Source organism: Polypterus senegalus, chromosome 13 (assembly GCF_016835505.1).
Source record: "Polypterus senegalus isolate Bchr_013 chromosome 13, ASM1683550v1, whole genome shotgun sequence".
Taxonomy (NCBI): Eukaryota; Metazoa; Chordata; class Cladistia; order Polypteriformes; family Polypteridae; genus Polypterus; species Polypterus senegalus.
The window spans coordinates 126,480,432-126,501,075 of record NC_053166.1 but is presented as its reverse complement, the minus strand read 5'-3'; the positions used below and the strand labels follow the sequence as shown (position 1 = coordinate 126,501,075).

At 34.5% G+C, this 20,644-nt stretch overlaps 1 protein-coding gene across 3 annotated transcripts in view; it reads left to right on the top strand.

Moving 5' to 3' along the window:
- Nucleotides 1-20,644, top strand: part of LOC120542016 (SEC14-like protein 5) — a 101,823-nt gene that overhangs the window by 32,580 nt on the left and 48,599 nt on the right. For all 3 annotated transcript variants that reach the window (XM_039774093.1, XM_039774092.1, XM_039774094.1), the window contains exons 4-5: nt 11,190-11,339; nt 13,225-13,356. In XM_039774093.1, the coding sequence (XP_039630027.1) occupies nt 11,190-11,339; nt 13,225-13,356 (282 nt within the window). The remainder of the gene's footprint in view (nt 1-11,189; nt 11,340-13,224; nt 13,357-20,644) is intronic.

Below are 20,644 nucleotides of genomic sequence, written 5' to 3'. Positions count from 1 at the left end.
GAATTGCAGTTGTGGTAGTAAGTGAAATTAATTTACTCCCAGTGTTGTTACCACACACTGGTCACATTTTTAAGTTAATATTTCTTTATAATTCATAGCCTAAAAAGTTAAAAACATTTGGGTAATAAATCTGAAATGTAAAAAAAGTTTACTTTCTGAAGTTAAACACAAAAACACAGAAAAATTGATGGCATTAGCAAGGCTGAGTGAATTTGAAAGGCATAACTTATATTCAAATATTACTGACATCTGGGTTAGCTGTTAAAACCATTGGTGACAGTATATTGTCATAGTTGCTTGTTGTACTAGTTCTACTCCTGTTACTACTAAATTAACTGAACTAGTTTATAGTAGTAGAATGTACAGGATGTGAAGCTTGTTCCCATTCAGACTGATGTATTTATTCACAAATGTAGACCCAGTATAAATATCTGTTTAATTGCTTTATGAATCACATCTTGATATATGTAGTAAAAGTAATATGCTTATTACCACTTTTTGGATGTTTCTGTTGTATAATAGGAATTAGGCAATTGCTTGGAATATATGTTTATAATCAATGTGATTTCAGAATATTGGATCAGGTAGATGTGTGCATGCATATAGTTTTGAAAAAAAGGTGATTAATCATGTTATTTATATACTGTATGACTATATACACTATTTACACTTAATTGTGTTTGTTGAAATCACTGACAACATCCTAAGAATGAGCATGGGATGGAACTCATAATTGAGTCTGCATTTAGTTTAATCCAGGACAAATGCAATTAAATTATATCTTAAGAAAAAGCAGTTTCCCTAGTCAAAAAAAGAAAAGAAACTTTTTTTTCTTTTTCACCCTTGAGTACAGTACTGTACTATGACTATGCTGTTTTGTTTAAAATCCATGCATGAAGATTATTCCAGCAACTCCAACAAGAATTAAGAGTATGAAATGGCTTGCAGCTTTCTTGTGCTGCCATGAAATGGAACTATTAATGTGTAGTATTTAAGCTTTCCAGGAATTTACTGTAAATAGCAACAACAGGTGCATCTCACAGGTGGTGGGTATTAAAATGTAAAGCGCGTCATGAACCGATACTAATTTGTGACAGTCATGTTAAACTACTGTGTGTTCTCTTATTTCTCAACAGACTGTGGACTTGGGTTTTAAAATAAGTTAATTATTGAAACTAGGATCTCTACTTAATTTCAACATCATCTGAAATGTTTACTGTAGTGAGCTGCCAAGAATCTTATGGTTGTTTTTTTTCCAGCAACCTGCCATGCTCCTCTAAAGCTAGAACATCCCATGAATGTTTGGTTGCTTTGTGGAAATGAGTGATGGAAGGCTATAATAATAAATTTAATCATGAGGACACAACAAAAAGAAAGATAAATATATTTGAGATAAAATGATATATTAGGGGTTTCTTTTTAATTATTTTTACCATACAAAGGCTTTTCTGATCTACATTAGGAAGAATGTGAGTTGACGGTCATTATGATGTGAAGAGAAGGTGCATTCCTAACAAACTTCCAGGCATGAATTTTATATTTACTTTAAAAGCCCTTTCTTGATTAGACATACAGATGATTAAAAAGCACTTCAGACATATTTTACTTCACAGCTCATCATACTAGTTTTGTTTAAAGGTTTATGTAGTAACAAAACCGTTTTCATCTGCAATTCTTTTTAAAACGTAATCTATGTTCATAGATTATAATACTCAAAGCCAAATTGTATTCATGATGCATATGAAAAAATTATATAAATTTGTAATAGTTGTTAAAACACTTTTCTCTTTAGAAAAACATATTTTAGATTTCTTTAAATCTTGTAGGTTGAAAACATAATTTTCCATTTTTTCAAACCTCTCTAGTGGTATAGGTAGATTAAACAGTATTCATGTATGCTGGGAGTTAATTTAAGCAAGAAAAGAAAAGAAACATTCAAGATGATGTTTAATGGATAAGGTGATCGAGGTATAATTAAGTTCGCAAACTTGACTTGGTATTTTATACCTAGAAGAATTTCTAATCAAATGACCTAGTAAAAGCAATTTGTTTATAATATAAAATTGTCAGTGTTTCTTTATCATTTTAAAATACTGCTTGATTAGTAGATGTTCTGAAAACTGTAAAACTCATTGTAACTCATTTGTTTTCCTTTGTTGCTAAGCAAGTCAGTGGGAGAACATTAGCAGCATGCATTTTACTTTATTGTTAATTTTATTGTATCTTGTACAAAGTTAAATCTGCTTGATGAGCCAGTGCTACCGGGTATATGTCTGAGCAGTCTTCATAAAATAGTACTTTCACACTCTCCTGCTGTATCAATACATTTTAACTTTTTTACTGCATTTGTAATGATCTTTACCTTATTCACTTTAGTCATCAGTCTGACAAAGAAACATCTTAAGTAGCAATGTGCATGAATTGTTTAACTTTTAACTGTGAGCTCTTTGTTATTTCAGACTCAAAGAATGCCTTACTGCAGGTCCAAAATTGCATCTTGTGATAAGGTGCTGCTTCCTAACAGCTCAGATTAATGATGTTTTCAGAGAATAGACTTCTGATAGTGAAATTGTCTAGCTCAGCAGTGTCATTTGCAGTGTGCTGTACTGCAAAATGTCAGGGGAATGCATAATGCAAGCAAATGACTATGCTCAGATAAGTTCAAGTTTTGAGGAGAAAAAAAAATCTTCTTTTCATTGTCTAGCATGAAATGTGGAATATTCATTTTACCAATAAAAAGTTGTGTAGCTGTGTTTATTAGGAAGGGGCCTTATTTTAATTGTTGTGTTCTTTTCTGATATTTTTTTAAATAAATATGTGTATTTGGTGGGTAAAGCTTGTTTTTTGTCTAAGCAGAACAGAATATTTATAACTTTATAAATATAAATTTATAACAAATTTATCTAGTCGGATAGAATTAAATATAGGCCTACAGTACATTATGCATGTGTAAGTTTGTGCTTTTGTTCTTTTTCTGATTAACATGGAAATATTAAGTTTAATGTCCATCCATCCATTATCCAACCTGCTATATCCTAACTACAGGGTCACAGGGGTCTGCTGGAGCCAATCCCAGCCAACACAGGGCGCAAGGTAGGAAACAGACCCTGGGCAGGGTGGCAGCCCACCGCAGGGAGCGCTCACACACACACACAAAGCACACACTAGGGACAATTTAGGATCGCCAGTGCACCTAACCTGCATGTCTTTGGACTGTGGGAGGAAACCAGAGCACCCGGAGGAAACCCACGCATTCACGGGAGAACATGCAAACTCCATGCAGGAAGGACCCACGAAGCGAACACGGGTCTCCTAACTGCGAGGCAGCAGCAAAACCCACTGTGCCACCTCTAAGTTTAATATATAAACATTTTACCACTCATGTAAAAATTTTAGTGAAAAGAGTTACAAAAAGGTATTTTTGATAGACTTTACAATGCTGCATCAGTTCTTCCAGCTTCAAGTAAAAACAAGTTCCAACGAGTTAAGGAATGTAAATCTGTGAAGGGCAAAACCTTCAGGGTTCAGTTGCTCCTGAAAAGAGCAAGAAATATGAGGCCCTTGCACACTGATACTAAGAAGAGATTGTTTTTGTGCACAAATAGAGTTGGCAGTAATAAGGGAAAATAAAGCTAACCCGCTCTTCTGCCTAAGGGCTCTGTGTGATATCACCAACTTCCTTTGAATATGTCAAACAGATACATGTTGTTTCAATCACAACCAACTTTCCATATCTTTTTCCTTTTCAAATATAGTACTTGCTACTGCTTTTCTAAGGCCTAGAAAGTAAAGTTCTAATGAAAGTGAACTTTTACCCATATGCAGGATAATGTGACTAGGTTCAAACTTCCCCTTAAAGAAGGCCTTTGGAATTTCTTTGAAACTATTTTGTGATGGACATTTAGATTCAGTAGTAACCACTTCGTATGGTGTGCATGCTTTTCGCTAAGAAAATCAAAGTATTTTTTAAATATGTAAACCACCCGATATTATATTAAGTACATTACACTTTTCCTGGAAAACATCGTACCTCAAAATATTTTAATGACCATGCAGCCACAGTTGCATTTTGCTGACAGTTGAATACATTAATTATAGAATGCTGTGTTAATTTTTGCTAAGTTTATAAAATAAAGAAGATCTGCAGGATGTATAGTATTGTGTGTAAATGATAACTCCATTATTGTATTATACTGCATGTAAAAAGTGCTTTTACAATGAATAACTGAAGGTTTGTCTGCCACATTTTCTTTTCTTTTAGAATTAGTAAAGCTTAAAATAGAAGAAAAGGATATTCTTATTTTCTTGTATTGAATATCAGCAGGATAAGACAGAAGTGATCAAGAGAGTAAATGGTTAACAATTTGGTAACCAATATACTGATAGAAGAATAGATATTACATTTTGCAAGTATATTGTCTTTAAAGTACTTAAAACTGGATATTTTGATTTAACTAACTTGCTGATTCTGCTGAGTCCGTCCTCAGCTGGCTGCCTGTTTTATCAAGGGGGTGAACAGCCTCTGTAATTTGTAATCATCATTACTGTGGCAGTCTTGCCTGTACAATTCTCCTAACCAAATGTTTAACCATGTATTTTTAACTCCTATTAAGTAATAGAAAATATATCTTCCTAGTTAATTATTGTGGAGTATAGTGTATAATTTGACTTCAAATATTTCTCAGAAAAGTATAATGTGAGTCCTCCTGAAATATTTGTCTCTGGGTTTTGTTTTACTGTGATTACAAAGGGATTGACAACTGGAAATTGTCACCATATTTGCACAAGACTTTAATAGCACTTGGTAAAAATTTTGATTTATGAAGAAATGCAGCATCACATTGATTCAAAGATTATTCCTTTTGACAAGTAATGAAAGTATTTCCACATCCAAATTAGGGACACTGTTTTACTTGAAGTCTTTTTCTGGCAGTTAACCACATACTGTATATACAGTTTTAAATATAACAAAAAGACAGACCTATACTGCTAAGTGGAAAAACTTTAAAGCATATTTATATGTTTTGCTGGAGTGTAATTTGTTGTTTTTTATTCCAAATTTGTGACAAGTAAACATTTTCCTAGGCAAAATTAGGCGATATTCTAAATTTAAAACCTGAATTATACTGTTTGCATACATATCAGTGCTCTAGTAATAATACGATTTACATATGAAGGAAATTGTGCTGATAAGAATATATTTATGGCTCTGTCTCTTAATAGTCTAATACTTTCTACACATCTGCATGTTATTTTTTCCATCTGTTTTGGGTTCTTTAGTTTCCAGTAGATTGCTATATCAAGTAAAAAAAAATGATAATTAAATCCAAAACATAAAACAAATGTGTAGTCATTTAGTGCTTGTATATGACAAATATTAATGTATTATTATAGAAGAGACAGATCTTGGCCAGTCAGGAGTAATATGAAGTAAAACTCATTAATCCTAATGAATGTGTAATCCTTGCTAATGAAACAAAGACAAAAAAGTTAGAATGAGTGCATGCTTGGAAAAATAGTATAGTTTTAAACTACTTGTAGAAAAGTTTGATAAGGGACCTTGTAGCTAAACATAATGGAATGAATAATTATTAATATTCATGAAAAGAATATGCTTAAAGAAGTTGTATTAAAACAAAGATTATAAAGCTTTCAGTCATATTTATGTAGGCAATAAAAATAAAAAACTCTACAGGAGCATTGATTTTTATTTCAGTATTGCAGTATTCATAAAAAAGAATATGGTAGAGTAAATTGTAGAAAAGATTTTCATCATAATTAAGCAAACATAATGAAAACCACATCTAAAATCTCACAACAGTCTTTAATTTTTATAGCAGTATACCCAAATAACCCTCCTTGAACCGTTACCTTATCGTGGTGGAGGGGTTTGCGTGTCCCAGTGATCCTAGGAGCTATGTTTTCCGGGGCTTTATGCCCCTGGTAGGGCCACCCAAGGCAAACTGGTCCTAGGTGAGGGATGAGACAAAGAGCGGTTCAACAAACCTCTGATGAAGAATAAAAACCATGAGCTGTGGGTAGTGACCGAAAGAACGAGATCGCGAATACAAGCGGCTGAAATGAGTTTCCTCCGCAGGGTGTCTGGGCTTTCCCTTAAAGATAGGGTGAGAAGCTCAGTCATCCGAGAGGGGCTCAGAGTAGAGGGGCTCCTCCGCATCGAGAGGAGTCAGATGAGGTGGCTCGGGCATCTGATCAGGATGCCTCCTGGACGCCTCCCTGGTGAGGTGTTCTGGGCACGTCCAACCGGGAGGAGGCCCCGGGGAAGACCCAGGACATGCGGGAGGGACTATGTCTCCCGGCTGGCCTGGGAACGCCTTGGGATTCTCCCGGAAGAGCTGGAAGAAGTGGCCGGGGAGAGGGAAGTCTGGGCCTCTCTGCTTAAGCTGCTGCCCCCGTGACCCGACCTCGGATAAGCGGAAGAGGATGGATGGATACCCAAATAAAAATATAACCTCAATATATCTTTTGTCCTAAATATGTAGCTTATTTGTGAAGCTAATTTAACCTTGAAGAATGAGCCATATTTATTTTTTAAATTGTGCTTCTTCAATTTGCTGTCTCGGGAAAAACTGACAGCTTACATGCTGCCATGGTTTTCTTTTTGAAATCGTATCACTCTGAACCATTTAACTCTTTCTTGGCATATATCTCCAGTTTTTGATTGCTATGCTAAAGTCCACTTATGTTACTTTCACACTTGAAACTTTCTGCATTGCTGCATTACTAAAGAGAGAGATGGCTGAGGGAGCATGGAAGTAGAATGCAAGGACCCTCGTGAACCTGCTGTATGGATGATGGGACCTTGTGGGTTGTTCTCATATCAATCTCCCCAACCACTTTATGAGGCTTATGTAAAGCATTTTAGAATTTCAGTGTCATAATTCTGCCTAACACTGTAAACAGCATGTCAAAACTTTAAAAGTGTCCCATTTGCTGTCATAATGCTACAGATGACTAGAATATACTTTCTATACTTGCATGCAACTTTTAACATTTTAGATGTAAAAAGTAAAAATAAAAGAGACAAAAAATTGAAGATCAATAATTATCCTTCAGTTACATATGTTTTTAAGCATTTAGTATATGTGCTTAAGCCTGGTGCAAAAGGAGGCAAAGTTTTAATAAGTAATGTCAGGTTTTTTTCCTTTTTCTGACGATTACTTTAAAATGATTACTGTATGTAGATAATTTATTTTCACTTAGAATGCTGATATCTCCTTTTTCATTTCAAGTATCTACCTTCAGCCATGGAATTAGTTACATATTACTTCATTCTGTGATATAAAATCTGTCATGCATTTTGGTTGGACTGTTTTATAGAATAAATAAGGAATAAGCTTTCTTGATTTAGTCTCGGTTTATATGTTTTCATTTATTCCTGGGAAAGAAAACCCTATCATAAATATAAAAAGCATTCAGCACAGTAATAATATTTGTGTTCATGCACAGTATGTTGAAAAAACAAGTAAGGCAGCAGGTTGTCCTAGCAGCAGGATGCTTGAGGTTTCTGTTTACTGTTGGATAAAAGGGAAACACATGATTTGTGTAGCAGCTGGGATGGCAAAATGATGCAAGCAGGTTTCTACCAAGATACATTTGGCAATATGTGCCAAGAGGCAGAAATACCAAGAGAGTGAAATGCACACACAATGTACAGTACAAGAATTATGTTGATAAATGTATGTTTTCTAGAGGAGCATTACAATTACATTATGGAGAGACTTATTTTTCAAGAAGTATTGTGGATAACCTGTAGAATGGTATGAAATTGACTAGAAAATTAGATAACAGAGATGTTAAACTGTGTTCTTAAAAGACCATATTTGTTTTGATTATTTTGTTAATGTATCTGCTGTTATGTTCCTGTTTCTACTATTTATGCATATAATGTGTGCAGCAATATGTAGTTCCCAGAAGATTGTGATAATACTCTGCATAGTGCCTTATGGTCAGCTGATTAATTGAGGTCCTTTAATTCTACCAAAGTAATACAAAAAAATAACATTCTTAGTCCTGCTTAATCCAGTTAATGGTCACAGGAAACAAATCCTTTCAAAAATAAAATATCAGGTGTCAGTGACAGCATGTTACCATCTTTCAGGGGGCAAAGCTATTCAAAAATAAATGAGTTAGCAGCCTCTTCACAATGTTTCTAAGGAGGCAAAATCCATAAGTGGTTAAGATAATGGGTAAATGTCCTAGTTAGGGAAGTTTTTGTATATAGTTATACCATCCTAAAATTGTAGCTCAGATGTAGGTAAAAATGCATGGTTATAGGAAAGTGTTGATCAGACTACAGGAATGCATGAATACCAGTCATCTACAGAGTTCTCTAGGTCCTAAATGTAACATTCATCAGCTTGTGCAAGTGGATGGATTAATTTTCTCCTGTGTACATTTTGGTACACACTTAGTCTATTAGGTAAAGATAATATGCCTGTTTTGCTTCGAGAACAGTCAAACATTTGGGAGAATCTGCCCATCAGAGTACTGGGAAATCTCCTTAAAAATTTTAGTCCATGCTGGCTTGACAGAATCACCCAATTTCAGCAGATTTTTCAGACACATATGTATTCATTCTTACCATTCCATCTCAATCAAAATGTGTCCTATTGGACTGAGATCTGTGGCCTGTGATGGTCACTAGAGCAAAGATAAGTCACTGTCATGTTAGGGATCCAGCCTGAGAAAATGTACTTTTCCTACTGAAAATATCCATTCTAAAAAAGAGCAGAATGTGTGCATAAATGAATGCCCATATTCAGAAGCAATGATTGGGTATGCATTTTGAGGAGCCTAATGTGTGCCAAAAAAGCAATCCACATATGATTACACTTACATCACCAGCCTGTTCTTTTGACACGAGGAAGGATAGGTTAGTGCTTTGTTATACTGTTTACAGCAAATCTGACCTTCGTTCTCATGTTACACCAGAGGTCAAGATTCACCAGAATCTTCAGCCATGAAGTTTTGGTGATTATTTATCCAGTGTGGCCTCATCGTCCTGTTTTTACCCAACAGGAGTGAATCCTTTTGCAGCCCATCCACTTCAAGGTTATTTTATATAATACTGTTAAAAATATCTATTATTGGAGTATTGCTGGTGTTTCTTTTAGTTTGGACAGGCCACGCCCTACCTTCTCTCACTAACAAGGTTGTTTTCACCTCATTACTGTTGCTCAGGCACTTTTTTTTGTTTATCTCATCATTCTCAGTAAACTCTGGAGACTGCAGTGTATGAAAATCCCAGGAGGGCAACTGTTTCTGAAATACTGGAGTTGCCACTTTTCAGCCCCAACAATTGAAACATAATCAAAATTGCTTAGATCATGCCTTTATTTAGTTTAATGTTTGGTTGAACAATAACTAAGCCTCTAAATATGTTTGCATCCTGTAGTAAAGATCTGTGTTTTTTCATACTTCTTGTTTATCTTGACACCACAGAGTAACAATTTATTGTATTTTGTTTGGATGTGCTAGTAAGAATTTCACTGTGCTCTGTACATTTAAACTTTATTACCACTAGTACTAGAAATGTGACTACTCTATTGCAGCCACATGATTGGCTGTTTGGAAGATCAGATTATTTGCATATACAGTACCTAATTAAGTGGCAACTGGGTGTATATAACATTAAAGGAGTTGCAGAACTTGTCAGATCATGCAAAGTGTTTATTATATATAATGGCTGACTGCCACATAACTACAAATCCTTCAGTATTTAGATATTCTGTAGATATGTTTTTCTAATCTTTACATGGAAATATAATTTATTACATCACTGGGATAAAGGGATTCACACCCAAACTTGTTTTGTAGTTGTCATTAAATGGTGTAAAATGACCTTAAAGCTTTTATTGTCACTTTTAGAAGCTATGAATTGTATATTTGTTACCCTGAACAAAATAAACATGCAGACTTGTTCACTGCCTGGACAGGTTCTAAGGAATGTAAGGTAATGTTAAAAATATACAGAGCTGAGGCATAATGGTGGATGATTGAACTCTCAGTGATAGATAAGGCAGTCTAGAATGGACTTGTCTTTGGCCATCTCTCACCCCTCATCAATTTTTAATTTCTTGAATAAACACTAAAACTAAACTGTTTAGGAACAGAGTATTTTTCCAGTGTAGACTTTTTTAATTCTACTCTTAGGAGTTGCACCATATGTAGTTTTGCCAGTATCAGTTAAATGTTAGCAGATAACATCTAGTAAATGCCAACACCGTGTACAAGAACAAGTATCTTTCATTGTAGTATATAAATTTGCAGTTTGCTTGATGCCACAGTTGCATTTATCTTTCTTTTATTTGCTGATATTAAGTAACTGAATGGGTGTGTGTGTGTATTCAGATACCTCCTATATAAAACAAGTTTTTGGTAGTTCTGTGGCTGGTGGTTTTTATTCCAGATTCTTAACAAGATGCCAATTCTTGTCTTGTCTTAAACATTTTACATGTCTTTAATTACGTCATGAACTGGAAATATACAGAATGTCTGCACTACTTTTTTTAGTTTAAATAAATAAATATATATATTGAAATTTCTTCTTTTAGCAACCAGTGTGCTTATTCTTCTATTGTTTTCTATACAGTGCTTTATAAGCATTTATCTCCCTGTCACTAGGGCAGCCATCTATAGAGCTACTAAGGCAGCAATTACATCCATGTTTGTGTTTATCAACACAAATATTAAAGGGACACTATTAACAAGGAAACAAGAAACACAGTTTTAGAATAACAAATTTAGTCATTTTTATAAAAACAGCATACATTGTTTGACAAACTTATAACATATGCTTTTAAATAAAATGTGCAAAAATAATTCATTTTAGATAAACAATTAGCAAATATTTTTGGTACAAAATTTCTGATTTCATTGTATACCTTTTGTTATATTTTTTATTTACTATATTATCCTCAAGTTTTCCTCACTAGTGCATTTTTCTCAATCAAGAATTAAGTGGTGAGATTGATGTATGTGAGCTTCACAGTCATTCTGATGAATTAACAAAGCCAGACCAAAAACCTGTTCAATTTCTAAGGATTTTTTTTAATGATGCATGAGGGCTTATCTTTAAAAATGCTGTTATTGGTTTGTCTTTCTCATAGCCAAGTAGTAGTATATTCAGTGTCCAATGTATAACTTTATGGCCTTTTTTGTTTCAGGCCTATGAAAAGAGATTTCCAACTTGTCCGCTAATACCTGTTTTTCTGGGAAGTGAAATTCTGAGTGAATTTAAAAGTGAGGATGGATCCCTGCATATTCTAGAACGCAGCTGTAAATTAAATGTGGATGCTCCAAGGCTTCTTAAAAAGGCAAGTATTGGCTAAAATATCTATGAGGGTTTTTTTTTTTTTGCTTCATTACAACTTTTTTTCCCTGAACTTGACATGCTTAGCAAACAGGGTCAAATATAAGATGGTAAGAATCAGACTTCAAAAATAGCAGTTATATATTTGAATTAAGAATATACCATTTTTATGCTGTTTTTGCTATTTACACTTCTTAAAATATATAAAAAATCTTATGATAGACTGAAAAGGTAACTGTGTCATATTACACTACAATTTTAGTGTAATCATAACATTAGCATACACCATACATTTATTTTATTAAATTTATACCAGGTGGAAAGTTGCATTTTTCTTCATGCAAAATCCAGGTTCATTGCTTTTGTACAGAGAGCCTCACCTTATAGTTGTGTTTTCCTCAGCAGCAGTATGCTATTATTGTTGGAATAAGGTACTAAAAACATTTTTCTTCATGGGCTGGTGAAAATATCAGCTTCCTATTTAGTTTGGGTGTAAATTTTATTCATATCTAAGGCTTTAGAGGAAATGTGAACTGCCATTTATCATTTCAAGTAAATTGCCGTCTTCCATTGCTACCTTCTTTAAGATCTCAGTCCTCATCTTGGAGTTACACTTTTATGGATTCATTTTTAATAGAGTACAGCTTGGCTTGATGGAAACAATACAAAAGCCTTGCCATATGTCAGTTACATAATCTGTTTTGCTTGAATAGCTTAATATTCTATGCCTGAATGCCTCTGTTATCTAGGATTATTAGAAATATTAAAGAAAATATTTATTCTGTATCATTTTAAGTAGGGCTATCTGCATGGGTACTTTAGTTTCTTCCCACGTTATAAATGTCCAGGTGAACTTGACTGGCAACTGTGAATTGGCTCACTGTGGAGATTTGTGCAAGTGTCCCAAGCACTCAGGTATCAACAAGTTGATATACTTGCATATATTCGTTCAGAACATTATTGAATGTGTATATGAACTAAGTTGATTTAGATTTATATTTGGTTTAGGTAATTTATCATTTTTCCTTTCTCTTCTTAATAAAATAATGTTTTCAACTTTTCTTTTAAAAATTAATATAGTTTAATGCCATTTTATAAAATAGAATGTGTGTAAAAATGGAATGATTAATCTATTCTTACCATAATCAACATATTACCTTTTTATATATAATTCAATGCATAAGTAGTGTTAATATTTTATAGAAATGCACTGCTTTGAGAAGTTCTTTATACCCTTATGCAGAATTCTTTAAACAGCTCCTTGGTTTGGTATGCTTTTATTCAAATCTGTTAAACAGGTGTGACTGAACCATGTGGGGTCATTTTAACTTCTTACCATTATGCCTCCTTGAAAATTTTAAGATGGGAGAGAATCAGGATTTATAAGTTTACACACTTAAGTCTGTCATTTTTCATTTTAATCAGCTTTTAAAATTTATGTATGTCGATGTTCATGTTGATAGTGTAGAATATATTGTATACATAGCTTACACAGACCAATTTTTCAGTGCATTTTTCATTATATTGTTATGCATCGGAATGTAAAAATAATGTACAATGCAGTGCCACATTCACAAGACACTGTTACTGAATATAATGAAGGATACCTAAAGCTCTTTAAAAATCATAGCATTTCCAGAGATTTCAAAAAATGATTATTACATTTTTTTATATTAATGAACAATATCTCTGTTTATTAACAATTATCTATATGTGTTTTTTAAAGAGACTAAAATTGCCTAACAAATAGCAAAATGGTCCATGTGGACAGTTGAACACACTCATTATTTCATCCTTAACCTATTATAAGAACATGCACTGATGTTCATGTTATAGCCCTAATCTCAACCTATACAATATTTTCTAAACTAATCTCATTTCTTTTCTAGATTGCCGGTGTGGAGTATGTATTCTTCATACAGAAAAATACTTTGAACTGGAAAGACCGAACACTGTTAATTGAAGCACATAATGAAACCTTTGGCAGCAGAATCACTGTCAATGAAACCTGCTGTTACAGTGTAAGTAGAGCATGTATTTTATCCACAAGTGAGTCATTCAAAGTAGGAGGTCTATGAATCAGTGAAACATTCACAAGAAACTAAGCACACCGTCCTTTTTATACCTAGGGTGCTTTGATGAAGTTTTCTTAATTTTTTCAGGTGGGTGTACATAAAAGTTCTGATCCCTTTTTGCTTTTCTGATTGATTTTACTTATTTATTTTTTAATATTTCTTCCTCTTGCTGTAAAACAGTAACTTTGCCAAGATTGATGAGGTCTTTTCCTAAAGACTTTACAATTAATTCAAGTAATCAGTAAGCACTAAAAATTGGGACATCTGCCTTTCCCTTGACCTCTGCACACACTATGTTTTACAGTTCTGCTTCTGCCACTGGATTTTTTTTGTATGAATCTGTAGACTTCTGTGTTTATGTAACTACTGGCCCACTGTCTGCAGTTGCAGGAGTGGCCTATTAGCAACCAAGAGAAGGAAGACGGAGGGTATGAGATTAAATGTGAAAGGCATCATTTAAAGAATAATAGGCAGAAAATGAATCCTGAATATTTTTCATTCCCAGTCTTTGTATTACACCCCTATTCAGGACTATAAAAACGATTTCCCTTTGCTCTAGGCATTTTTCTGTGTGTCTGATATACTGTTTAGTATATATGTGTGTCACTTACCGCTTCCTGACTATAGTACTTAAAAATTGATAATGTTAACTTGTTCATTTTAAGGCAAGTATTATATCATGAACTTTACGTCAGGGTGCTTTGACAATTGTTCCCCCATTTTTTACTCTCACGTGAATATTGATTTGTATCAGTTAAACTCTGTTCATGAATATTCAGGAAAGTTAAATTAAAAGTACAATGTACATGTCAGTCTCTCCTTGAAATAAACAATTAACTTTTCTGTATAAATAAATAATTAACTTTTCTGAATTAAGAAAACTCCTTACCTTTCCTGTATCATTTAGATGGTAAAATCTGGTATTGGAAGGACAGACAACTGTTGAAGGCAACACTTTTGTGCTGATTCAGTAAACTAATATTCAGTCCCTGTAAGTTACGTTTATAGTATCCCTATCATCAATTATATATGTGTTTTCTCAGTGCTTAAAGATATTGTTATTATCATCACTACAAATAGAATTTAATGTAATTATTTATTCAACACATTATACAAGTTTGGGCTTGGAATCATTATATCTGGGTGGATTAAACGCTAGCTCAGAAACGTTTGTTTGTACAAAATACATTTTTTTGTGGAACTAGATAAGGGTTATCCCTTATCAAACATTTTATTAGCCACTGAAAAAATGTATTAGTGGATGGCACGTTTTTTTTATTAAGTGGTGGAGTGGGGTCCGTGCTAGAGAGGTGCAATTGATAATTAATTAAAAATATTATTAAATACTTCTTTGCAAACTAAGACATAATTGCAGTTTTATTTATGTGGAATGTGGAGAGGCCATGGATAAAAAAGAAACCTGAGATGCTTCTGTTGGTGACACAGTGCATATTCATTTATTTCCACCATTATTCTAGTATGCAGTATTTAATATATGGAATACATTTAGTGTTGGGACCTTTAGAGATTTGTATATTGACATTATATTTGCATCCTTTAAGAAAGTGTGCCTCATATATTTCATCAAAATGTTTTGTTTTACATATATGCTAGACATAAAGAAACCTTTGCAACTTTATTATTGCAACCATCCATTACTATAACTATACTGTATATACTATACTATCAAAATACACTCACCTAAAGGATTATTAGGAACACCATACTAATACGGTGTTTGACCCCCTTTCGCCTTCAGAACTGCCTTAATTCTACGTGGCATTGATTCAACAAGGTGCTGAAAGCATTCTTTAGAAATGTTGGCCCATATTGATAGGATAGCATCTTGCAGTTGATGGAGATTTGTGGGATGCACATCCAGGGCACGAAGCTCCCGTTCCACCACATCCCAAAGATACTCTATTGGGTTGAGATCTGGTGACTGTGGGGGCCATTTTAGTACAGTGAACTCATTGTCATGTTCAAGAAACCAATTTGAAATGATTCGAGCTTTGTGACATGGTGCATTATCCTGCTGGAAGTAGCCATCAGAGGATGGGTACATGGTGGTCATGAAGGGATGGACATAGTCAGAAACAATGCTCAGGTAGCCCGTGGCATTTAAACGATGCCCAATTGGCACTAAGAGGCCTAAAGTGTGCCAAGAAAACATCCCCCACACCATTACACCACCACCACCAGCCTGCACAGTGGTAACAAGGCATGATGGATCCATGTTCTCATTCTGTTTACGCCAAATTCTGACTCTACCATTTGAATGTCTCAACAGAAATCGAGACTCATCAGAAAAGGCAACATTTTTCCAGTATTCAACTGTCCAATTTTGGTGAGCTTGTGCAAATTGTAGCCTCTTTTTCCTATTTGTAGTGGAGATGAGTGGTACCCGGTGGGGTCTTCTGCTGTTGTAGCCCATCCGCCTCAAGGTTGTGCGTGTTGTGGCTTCACAAATGCTTTGCTGCATACCTCGGTTGTAACGAGTGATTATTTCAGTCAAAGTTGCTCTTCTATCAGCTTGAATCAGTCAGCCCATTCTCCTCTGACCTCTATTTCAACAAGGCATTTTCGCCCACGGGACTGCCGCATACTGGATGTTTTTCCCTTTTCACACCATTCTTTGTAAACCCTAGAAATGGTTGTGCGTGAAAATCCCAGTAACTGAGCAGATTGTGAAATACTCAGACCGGCCCGTCTGGCACCAACAACCATGCCACGCTCAAAATTGCTTAAATCACCTTTCTTTCCCATTCTGACATTCAGTTTGGAGTTCAGGAGATTGTCTTGACCAGGACCACACCCCTAAATGCATTGAAGCAACTGCCATGTGATTGGTTGATTAGATAATTGCATTAATGAGAAATTGAACAGGTGTTCCTAATAATCCTTTAGGTGAGTGTAGTATAAAATGTCAAAATTTTCTACCTTTCATAATGATGTTGATAACATTTCCAGACTATAATAGTGTTTTAACAAGAGTGTACTCCAAGGCAATACACAATACTCAATCTCATCCGAATTTTCTCTTGCTAATGAACTTAATACTTTCTAAGCCTGCTTTGATTGCAGTAACAAGCAGCCTGCAACACCCCATGATTCATCCTTATTTGTTTTTGTACACATAGTGAGGAGGACTTTTAAACGAGTTAATGTCTAAAAGATGTTTCGCCTGGATGAAATTTCAGGGGGTGCTTTAAACCTTAAATTGACCAATTAACCAGTGTTGTACCATATGCAATTTACCTAAATATAAAAGATTCAGAAAGTAGTTGTTAAAAATGTCTTCACATTTTTGTGAATTTTAACATCAACCATTAAGGCTATTTTATGTACTACTGTACATAATTTATATGTAGGTCCAATAAAAGGTTACAAATAAGAAATCACCACATAGTTTATATTAGTTTTGCACTGTTTTACTTGATGTGATTTTAATGTGTAATATTTACATCTTGAGGGATAAAAAATCAGCTAGATTTTTTTAAAATTATTATCCGTTTATTTTAAATTAAATATTTCAAGTTTATCTCCTTGACTTATGTTAAGTGGTTTGTGCAGCAATGTGAAACCATGAGGCATTTTGCACTTGTTGGTATGTTTCCCATGTTACCATGCCAAATTTCACAAAGTATACATGGGATAAGATGTGTTAGGGGTCCATGGCAGTGCTCAACTTTAAAATAGAAAGGGTGAGCTCAGCATGTGCATAAATGCATATGGTAGCGTAGACGAGTGGCTCTGGAGTGTTAACAGGGGAATTTATGGAGTATGCTTTCATGTGCAGATGTTTGCAGTTTAGCCAGTTCCCTCATTAGAGCTCTGGGGTGTGTGATTAGGCCCCTGCATACACTAAACTATAAACAGAGCCTGAGTGGGGCAGATCGAAACAGAAAGACTAAGATTCTGGAGGCTAAAAGAGAAAGAGATAAAAAGTCAGGATCATGACTGAACTCTTGTTCCTGTGGAGTGGAGGCAAGTGAACAGGAATAGCCCCAGGAGGAGCAGGTTATGCTCATAAGGCTGGGTTGCTCCTGTTGAGCACCTGTGGACCTGGAGCGACCAGCCGGTTCAGTTGACTCCTGCAGATCATCATAGGATGGCATTAGGAGGGGTGTGCAGGACTGTAGATGCCAAGGGATGGTGCTGGCAGAACACGAGCCGGACTTGGAGCAGCACAGTGGTGACCGGATGAGGTCGCTGGGGTGTAAGCCGATTAAAAATTAACTGCACTTTCCAGTGGACGTCTCCTCATGTTGAGAAGACTAATGGGTTAGTGAAGGGGACGTTGTGCTTGGAAGGAGGCACAGAGATGGTTCAATCTAAAAGATACTGACTGTGTTTTAACCTGTAAATTAAAGTATATACTGAATTTTTTTAAGGAGCTTTTAGCTTCCACTAGGAACACAGTTTTTATGGATTATTTATTTATTTATCTGAAAGACAAAACTCGTACTGCACTTTGTTGGGACATCTGTTTGTGTTAATAAATACACTCAGCACTTTGATGCACCTTACTCTTTCTTTGTTTGTGTCCTCATTGCCTGGTTTATCCTCGGACACAACTGCCCATGTCGTGGGTTCAAACAATGATAGGACAGCTGCAGCCAACCCGGGCTGTCACAATACATTGATCTGACCTTATATTTTTTATAAGCTGTTAATCAGAATAGTTTTACTTTCTAGCAAGAGAATGTTTAGTAGATATTATTTTGAACAGCAGTAATGTATAGGGCATTGATTATGTACTTTATAAGAATCACGTGGAAGGTATATGTTTAAATCTAGGTCAAATTTGATCTATAGGTTGATGATTATTTTTTATTGATTCTGTTATATAGGTTATTTTTTGAGATTGCCCTATTTATGCATTATAGTTATCAGTTATCAAAGATCTATAGGTAAGATAAAATATGGCCTGAAATTTAAGATCAGAAATCACCTTCTGACTGATAATCAATTACTTTGTGACTGTCTTGCCACAGCTACCTTAGGCTACACAGCGACTTCAGTGAGGCTTTGAAAGGCTGATGGAGATTTAAGACATGGCTGAATTTAATTTTTTTTAACCAATAGCTTAGAGTTAATAGTATGAGGTTTAAAATGCTTCTTGTAATGAATTTACCTTTCTTATTGTTTCTAAGCCAACTTAGCATTTTCCATAACCAAGCCTATCTTTGTTGTTGGCAAGAGAATTAAAGCTCTAGATATTATGGAAAATGCAACACCCAAGTGAGCCCTTGAACCATAAAAGAAAATAATAGAGTATACGTTTAAATAGTAATGGTAAGCTGTCTTTACTACAGATGCCTTTTGGATTCAGGACCCTGATTCTGTAATCATTTCACTGCATTGCTGGGTAGTGCTCTTGTTTGGACACTACAGTTATAAGACACTTGGGTCAGACTACAACAAAGCTGAGTTTCAAATGTTTAAAGGCACAAATGGTATTGCCAGTAATCTGAAGAGACGCTGAACAGCAGCTGTGGCTCTTCACTTCGAAAGACCATGGGCAGGAGTTTAATTCATTCAGTTTAGTGTTTGCTATTGAAGCACCTGTTTTATCTTTTCTCTCTTGTTACCTCATTTGCCCAATCATGTGCAACTCTTTCTAAAAGGAAATGCCATCAGCTGTTAAGTACAAAACTAGTTAAACAGAAATAAAAGAACACTCTTGCCCCTGAACTTGACTTTAAATTGTAACAAGATACAGTACATGAGTTAACATTAAGTCAAGGTTTTCTTTGACAATTTCATATGTAAGCATGTGCACTGTTTAAGCACTATTCATTATGTTCAGTCATACTTTGTAATTGCTGTTATACCTTATTAATATAGTAATAATACAGCATCATTGAATATTAAAACATCTTTCCTGAACAATTCACATGCAAGCATCAATTCTGAATACTAAGTGTAAGCTTTGAAGCTACAAAGATCAGTAAGTCTTTCATTGTAAGAACTGTATTGTGGTGGCATATGTTCTTAACTACTATTATACTATGCTGTCTGTGTTCTAAACCAAGTGGCTCTACCAGAAATTGTAAGGTCTGGAGAAAAGGTATAAGTTGTAATTGTGAAGAGAAACGTCCTTAAAAGAAAGCAGAGTTTTACAAAGAAGTAAGTGCACTGTTCATTTGATCCTTCCTTTGAAAACATGAATCGTGGTATAAACTACTCTTATGAAGTTTTATTTTACTATTAAAAAAATGATAAAGCATAGTTAAGCATTAAAATGAAATATTGATAAGTAGGCTGTTTGACAGGAAGGTGACCTTATGTTTTACTGAGCGTATATAATGTTTTGTATCCATTTTCATTGGACTGATGCATGCTCTTTGGGAAATTACTAGAAGCACTAATTTCTTTTCCTCTACCAAACCAGATGTGCTAACAGTTTTCTTTTAATTGGTAACCAAGCAACAACTGTACCAGACTTTATGTTCAGCTGAATAAGATCCTTTTCAGTTCTCACATGACAAGTTAGTGAAATATTAGGAAGTACAACTAATTTGTGTTCTTTGCAAACCTACTTTATTTCTGTAGTGTATAGCATAAAAGTTGTAGATAAGATTAAGTTTTAGAGTTAAGAACATGCAGCATATTTAAATGGGAGATATCAATGAAGTTTTGTAACGTTGGTTTAGTCTTTCATACAGTTTCATGGCATACGTCTGAAAACCACTGATAAAAGAAATATGAGCTGCACCTTGTGCTGATCTAGAATGAAATAAGATACTTTCTTCAAGCAGTATATTCTAAAGAGTCTCAGTTTACTGTGGCATTTTGGTTAGTGCTAGACAGCAAACATTGAGCTATTCTTGGAAATATCAACTGTATTGTTGAGCTGTAGAAACAGAAATGAATATATTAAAGATGTTATGATTAGATTTTTTTATCCTTTAGCTGTCAGTCTCTTTCAAATACGTAAAAAGTAGAAAATTGTAGGAGTAATTTTTTCCCACAATGTATTTTTTTGGTGCTCATTAAAAATGTGTACAATTCAATATTATAGTAACCGTTACTGCACTCTGAATTAAGAATACCTAAATAATTACAGTGAATGTAAAATTAAGATTAAAGTTTGAATTGCAGTGTCAAAAGAAACTTTAAACAATATAAAACAAATGTTTACTAATCAAAGAAAGTAGTAAGATGATTAATATGTGAATGTGGAGCTTAGCATTATAAAGTTTAGACACTTAGATGCTGAAAAAGAAAT